The following is a 7,788-nucleotide window of genomic DNA, read 5'->3' as shown; positions in this document are numbered from 1 at the left end:
ATTACAAAAAATAAACGTATCCAAAGTTTTATCACATTGATCAAGAACCTTTGTTTTTTGCAATACTTAAAAGACAGAAAGCTTGGGACGAAGTTGCTGTCGGTTTTCGCAGGAAGTTGAAGTTTTTAAATAAATTGGATTCACATTTGTTGGGCCACAATAAGCGCTTCCCCCTCCCCCATACCCTGGGTTTACTAAATAAATTTATAGAAGGTTGAATCAAAACGAAATGTTTTGTTTACTGAGAGCGGTAGAGATCATTTCTTCTATTTTCATTTTTTTTCTTGGACAGTAAAATTATGTCATATCTTGTCATATATTATATTTATATACAAAAGTTAAAATTACAAACGATATAAATCTATATTGAGGTTTAAACCTCTTTGATTTTATGTACACACATTTTTAATACCCTTTGCATAGAAAGACCATTCCTCACTGAAGAACGAAGAAAAAATAATTAAAATTTATTATGAAAACAGTGGGCTTCAAAAGTACATTCTTCGACTTAAACATTTTCCAAAAATAATACTGACTCGATTAGGAAATCAAATTTTAAAAATTTGTGAAGAAAATTCAAAGCTAAAAATTTTATTTTATAATTCAAAATAAAAAATTAGCCATCTTGAAGAAAAAAAAAAAAGAAAACATGAAACGTATTTTCGTGAAAAGTGTACACAGAGTTATTTTACATCTAAAAGTTCACAAATCGGTTTTAACTGTTTTTGTTAAAACACGCTGTTTTTTACTGAAGAATGGATATTTCTAAAATTATACATAAAATTCAAGCTTTTGGTTACAAAATTTCATGATTTTTCGAATAGAGTACAGGTTTGCAAGGATCTTCCCTAATCTTAACAATAGAAAGAGCTCTAAGGTGGATGAATGCTCTTGTGCAATGGTAACAGCGAACACACAATAAATTGTTCTTTTACAGGTTAAGATCACAAGAAATTGTGCACCTCGGGTAGACATGAACAGTTATCGCATGTAATTAACATGCGCGCTTTTCAAGCAAGCGCAACCCATTGGTCGAAATTATTGTTCTAAAAATATCAATATTATCAAGAAAACGTGGAATGTTTTACATATACAACACGCTTCAACGGTATTAATCTCGCGATTTCAATCGTTGCCTCTTTTCAAATTATGTTAGCCTTAACGTCACGCTAAATAAAGTCGTCCTTTTCATGCTGTCGGGTATGAAATCAGCCAATACTTCATTGTTTCTAAAAGAAAATAAACAGAAAATATCTAAGCTGATCAGCTTCCATATTTTAAAGCCACGTTCATATTTCTTTTAGATGTATCGACCCACGCATCATTCTTTGAGAAGTAACTTGTTTTTGCAGACTACCGCCTATAGACCATTTCCCAAGATGGTCATTTGAATTCCATGACCACTGAATGAGATTAAATTTTTTTACAAAGTTACAAATCGAATAATAGTACTTGCAATGGGAATGGTACGCCAGCTAATGGTACAATGTATGTTACTGACTGGTAGCCTTGCGGTACTTCCGCTTCCGTTGCAAAAGGCCTCGGGTTTCCACCTCGGCTGAATCACGCTATAGATTATAAAACTGTGAATCGATGCTCTCTGCTTAGCGTTCAGCATGAGAATAGGATTGATATCTTAGCCGGTTGTCTGGTTAACCGGTTGCTGTACTCGCACGGCTTTTGTAGCTCAAATGGGAAGTGAATGTACTAGAACCCCTTTCGCAGGACCCTTATTGATAGCAGAACTAATAGGACCTGAAGAAGCTATCCTGGGTTAATAATTCCAATAATAATAATATTAAAAAAATCAAGTAGGCAAACATGTATAAAGAGAGTCATCAAAATTTAAAAATGCTTATTGCAAAAAAAACAAAAAAACTTTTTTCAAAAAAATGTTTCCTACAGTTTTTACAGACCAAACCAAATTCCGTGACTTTCCTGCCCATAATTTCTGAAAATTTCCATGACTTGTGGCCATTATGTAAGATAATGTACTAAAAGCACTTACTTCAGCTCCTTCTTGTTCACCATAAGATGAATGTTTGATGAAGGAATCAACAACTGCAACGAAATTCGTTCAACCACGTCACCAACTGTTTCGCTGTGGCGCAACTTAAGACTGAATAAACAGATGAAGAAATATTCAGAGTAATTACAAAGCTGACTGGAGTTTATTTTTTCTGTATGCTTTGAACGTCCTATTGTGAGCCAAAGAAGAAATATGTTAAAAATTATAAGCTGTAAGATGTAAGAAACACATAAACAGGTTCAGGTGGAATTAAAAGAGTTTCCTCAGAACAGTGTTTTTTTTGCCATCAAAAATGTTCAGGGTCTGCGAGATTTACAGTGTTATTGTACCGGTTTTGTGACGTTTATCATGGGCTGGAGAAGTAGCTTACACGTGCTTAAACTTGAAAAAGTAAATTATTGACGAAGCTTCTTTAGGGGAACAAATTGTTTGCGAAAGAAAAGAGTATGGTCTTAAAGTTCGCGAATCAGATCTCGAGAATTGTGAAAAATACAAAATACAAAAATCGCGAATGATTACACTTTTTATTGAAATTGTAAGATATGAGATTGCAGACAGTTCTTGTTTTTCTTATATATGTCCAAAGTTAATTTTATACTGAATTTAGAGGAAAATTGCGAGCTAAGGAAAATGCGAAACAGAAGGTTGCGAATGTCCGTGCAAATTTAAAAATCTGAAATTTCAGTTTATCGATACAAGGCAAATTTGGGGACATCAATTTCGCCTCCTTTTCTTCTTCAATCTTTTCTTCAACTCACCCTATCTCGTCTTTTTGTGTCAACATGTCAGCAGTAATTCCAGATGACACACTGCTTGTATCATCTAATTCTTCTGGTTGCACATCAGTGGTTTCTCCGTTGTCATCTGCGTGTAAAATGTGAAAATTAGGTTGACATTATAAAAGTTTACACTGGTTGGATAGTCAGTCAATGTCTCCACATCAATAGCCGTCGTCTGTCTGTCTCAAAGCAAAATAACACCACAAGCCGCAAGAAACACGAAATGCGGTACATTCATGCATGGGCCACCGGCTTGTCCTTAATACTGTATTTTATCTCTGCGCAATTTTATAATCGAAAATTTATGGTGCAAAATTAATATAAAAAGGATTGTGGATTTATTGATTGACTATCGAATAATACTATTTTAAACATGGTTTAATTTTCGAATAATTTCCACATATACCCTACCAGTAAAGGGTATGCAAAATAAATTTAGTTGAAAGGAAAGGATTGCTCTCAGTTTTATTTTTTTTATTTTTGAGGCAGTCAACCTTATGACATTTGTTATCCAAGCTATTATATTAATACCAGATACATTCACGTAGCTCTCTCACAAGAAATCTTGGGAATAAAAGTTTTATTAAAATTTGTTTCTTTAATATTTGTATATATACAAGTTTTAATTTCTATAAAGCATTTACGATTCTTATTCATCGTGAAACACAATTTGTGAATTGCTTATTAGGCATAAGACATTATATAGCTTTGTATTTTGCATAATGTTATCTTCCAAATCCTTTTTAATTTTACTGGCAGAGGCATTGGAACAAGCAGTGGCGGTTTCAAAATAGCTACAAAAGACATCTTTGCGTAATGTAAACAGACGCCAGTTATCAAAGAAACACATTCAAAAAATATTCCTATAAAATCAGTAAATTATTTTAAAGAAAGATGACTATAGGTAAAAAAATTAATTCTAGTGCCTTTTGGATCTTGTGTTTTTGCAAAATTCAATAAATTTAATTAATAGCATTGTGTTCCTGCTTTATAACCTACAAAAATATGCGCACATGTGCAAAATGTCCGAAATTAAAACTTTGGCAAACACTTAGATTTAGTACTCTTTATATAAAACACTTAAATCGTTAAAAAATTGGGAAGACTACAAGTGGCTTAAAATTCGTTAAAACCACAGGTAGACTACCAGTGGCTTAATAGCAGCAGTGAACCATACCTTTCTGCGGAAATATAACATCGTAATAAAGATTGTTCGCCTTGCGATACGACTGTGGCCAGTTGTAACCTTTCCCTTGTGGTTTGTACTGGTCATGGTGTATACCTTCGTCTTTATCAGATACTTTGGTTCCATAGATGTAGTATAGTTTTTTACCAGTATCCTTAAGTGGTCCTTTAAATACATATTTCAGACGGTTGTTTTCAGACTGAGTCATCAGAGCATCTAAAAATTCACATAGGACTGAAACTTTACCTTGATTAAATTCTATTCTGAGCAAAATCTCGGTAAGTGGTTTATGGTCAATGAAAATATTATATAAAGATTAAAGCAGCGTTTACTACTAGTTAAATACTGTCTACACGAGTTAACTAGCTAAAGCGTTGTTTCAATTGAAAGTTAAAACATGTATATGTGTAAACCGCCTTTTAACAGAGAACAATAAATTCAGGAGTACTGATTACCCCGTTTGATAATTTTAAAAAATTATAATAAATACGACGTTTTAATAATACAAAAGCTATTTTAATGCAAAAATTTCCTCTTTTATCTGTGTTTATCATTTCACATTTTTCCACAACCACCGTCATGCAGCTATATATTTTTTTTCATTTTCTTTTTTTTAATACAATTTAATACTACTAGTCGTTAGCCCGTGGAAAAACCCGTCCTTTTTATACCTCATTGTGTGCGTCTCACTACATGCGCAGCTAAGCTACCATTTTGCGTGACAGACAGACGGACGGATGGACAGACGGATACGGGTATTATAATATAGATCGGCTATTTTTTCAATTCGCCCAAAATGTTTGTAAAACGTTTTTATTTCAATACATCACATAGGCAAGAGAACAATAGGGATTTCATCTCAACTGGTTGAAAGCAGGTATCAACTTGACAACTTTGCTTTCAACTTCCTACTTCCTGTTTACACGCTTTAATTTGTTAAAACAACTCAACTTGAGTTTAATCTTGCACACTGCTTAACAAATGTAGTAAACAAAAACATCCGGACTTTTTTGTGCATTTTTGGTCTGATACAAAAGAAATTGAGCATGAATTAATGTTTTCATAACAAAATTTCGAAATTTTTATGATTTTTTTATACCTTTCAGTCGCAGTACAAAATACATTTCATTTTTCACTGGATTAAAATTAGTCAAAGTCAGTTAAAAATAAAAATATTTGCCAGGTTAACTTTCATAAAAAAGATTGAAAGGCCAAAAATACCAAAAACAATTCTGCTATTGCTATGACTCAAATAGCAAAAGCCTGGTACGACCCCAAAAAAGTATTAGAACACAAGAACTTCACAACAAGCCTGGTACATATTTGGTCACCTCTAAACAATGAACAAAAATATCCTAGTGCAAAATAGTGAAGGATTATGAAATACCTGGGAGCCTCCCCCAGAGGATGTTCACAGCTTGGTTAAATTAGATGTTATCCCATCTCAATATTAGAACTGCTGAGGAATGAATAGAATAGCTTTGCAAATAATGTGATCCACCAGAGGTGCTTGTTTAAGCAGACAAGGCCATATTACTACAAATAACTTTAGATAATTTATCTTACATTTTTTTCCATACACACAAAATTAGTTTATGTTACAATTTATTTATTGTGTAATGGTTGGCAAAAATCTATGAAATACTATTATCAAAAACACCATTTTTTATAGCCTTTAAATGCAAGTTTAACATCCAGTTTTAATTAAAATATTCTTATGCAATATAAAAGCAAGTAAAGCTATTCTTTTAAAAAAGTAGACAAAACAAAACTTTGTATATTCCAAACAACTTTATACCTTCACTGAAATCATTTAAACGTGGATGATAGAAGTAACCAATTTTCACTTTATCTTCTTCTTCTTCATTGTTGTCCGATGTAACTCTTTCTTCGTGTCTATGTCTAACTGTTCCATGATCCAAGTCAACAAGTATAGGACATTCAAGGAGAGTCTCCTGTAAATATATACAAAAGAATATCGACTCACATAAACTTTTAATAAAAATTGTGTGCCGTCAACACAAAATGATTTGTTGTTGATTTCATAAAAAATAAATGCAAACAAATCGCTTCGAAAGAAACAGACAATAACAATAACATCGTCTGTACTTTAATTTATAACAAAGTAATTATATTACCTGTCATAGTAAACTTAAATTAGAATACAATAGTTGAATTTCTCAGCTAATGAAATTGCCTTACTTTAATTTTTAGCCTATTTAATATGTATGTAAGCAAAACAGAGAACATTTTATAGCCGCTTTTAATGAAAATTGTATAGAAAGTGTAATCGACTTTGCCTGTTCTAAACAGACAGCCACACACATGCAATTTCTATATTATTATAGGAGATAAAGTGCAATACACAATTTTGTGGTACAAAGAGGATTTCTCTAGGCTGGCAAATAAAACGAGCCTGATATTCTTATTTAAAAGATAAAAAGAAGGTGAGCAGAAAATAACTCTCACGGGGTTTCTGATTAGCAGTTCGCATTTCGCAATTTGCAAATTGAAATGCTGTCTTTGCGTATTATTCTTAGAAGAATAAGTTAAAATTTAAAATCCCAGTTTTTCATTAAGCTATTTTTATAATGGTTGTTGCAACAAAATAGTTGCTCGTACCCAGTGGTCTCAGACCAAAACTGCAATGAGCTTTTCTGCTCTGCATTCAGCAAACATTTGCCAAATGACTGAAATGATTCAAACCCTGCTAAGCATGTCAAATTAAACTTTAGCAACTTTGTTTACCTTGATTGCAACTTGCTCTATTAATTTCTCTTCTTTTGTTGGACCATTACCCATTTTTTCATTGTATCAATAGGACTAACATAATGGAATGTTTAATAGTAGACCTAAAAAAACAGAAGCAAGAACACTAAGCAATCCTCAAGTTTACATAACTACATATAAACCTTCTTATATTCAAACTCTCTAAAACAAAAATGAGTCGCACACTAAGTCTACTTGTGAAGCATCACAGGTCATAAACTTATCTGATAAGGCATCACAAAGCCTTCGCTAATTTTTCACATCAAGAGTTATGAGTGTGACTTGGGTAAGGAAATTATATGTTAATTGTTCCAAGCAATTTCTGTCAGTTTAGGCCAGATGCAGACACCCGTTTAGTGGCCTGGTTAACTTTGAGTATATACAAATGGATAAACAAATGTGCCATATGCCTACTATCAAAGCTAAGCAATCCATTTTCAAGTTTTTTAACGAATCTTGTCTATTAAGACGAATTGGTAGTAACTGCTAAGAAAAAATAAAACCTACAATATAAACAAGATTGAATGTTCCATTTGTTTTGTATTTCTACTCCCACCTGCGTGCAAGTAAAAAGTGCAGCAGGGAGGTAAGGAAGTCATTTTCTATGTTATTTTCAACTAGCAATGTTTTTAGTTATTCTCTGTTATTAAAAGTTTAAAAAAATGTTTTTTTAGTTCAACCTTAAGACAATGGACTTGTAAAAAATGCATAAGTTCTCCAGGTGTTCTTTGTGTTCAAGGGCTTCCAGTTAATTCATGAAAGGAAAAACAGAAACATGTGTTCACCAACCAGACAGCTGGATCTTTGGTCAAGCGTTGTTGCCATAGTGATTATTATTTGACTGAGTTGTTATTGTTTAAAGATCACTAGCAGCGCACATGCCCCAAAACAGGGTAGTGAATAAAATTGTGGATACTACTTTATGTGCCGTATACTTTTAATATAAAACAACTACAATACTCCATTTTTATTACAGTACAGTCCGAATGTAAGCTTCCGCGTACACGCTATACAACACCTTTTCC

General features: G+C 32.8%; 1 protein-coding gene across 1 annotated transcript; it reads right to left on the bottom strand.

The window, feature by feature from the left end:
• Positions 1-307: 307 nt before the first annotated feature.
• LOC130629729 (uncharacterized) lies at positions 308-6,852 on the bottom strand. Its single transcript, XM_057443059.1, has 6 exons — positions 6,743-6,852; positions 5,793-5,949; positions 3,986-4,210; positions 2,788-2,893; positions 2,009-2,119; positions 308-1,229 (listed from the first exon to the last, which is right to left on the bottom strand). The coding sequence occupies exons 1-6, from the start codon at positions 6,794-6,796 to the stop codon at positions 1,148-1,150; spliced, it is 735 nt and encodes a 244-aa protein (XP_057299042.1). The 5' UTR covers positions 6,797-6,852; the 3' UTR covers positions 308-1,147.
• Between the last annotated feature and the right edge of the window lie 936 nt (positions 6,853-7,788).

Source organism: Hydractinia symbiolongicarpus, chromosome 2, assembly GCF_029227915.1.
Source record: "Hydractinia symbiolongicarpus strain clone_291-10 chromosome 2, HSymV2.1, whole genome shotgun sequence".
In the NCBI taxonomy this organism is placed as follows: Eukaryota; Metazoa; Cnidaria; class Hydrozoa; order Anthoathecata; family Hydractiniidae; genus Hydractinia; species Hydractinia symbiolongicarpus.
The sequence above is the reverse complement of the archived record's forward strand: the minus strand, read 5'-3'. Positions and strand labels throughout refer to the sequence as shown.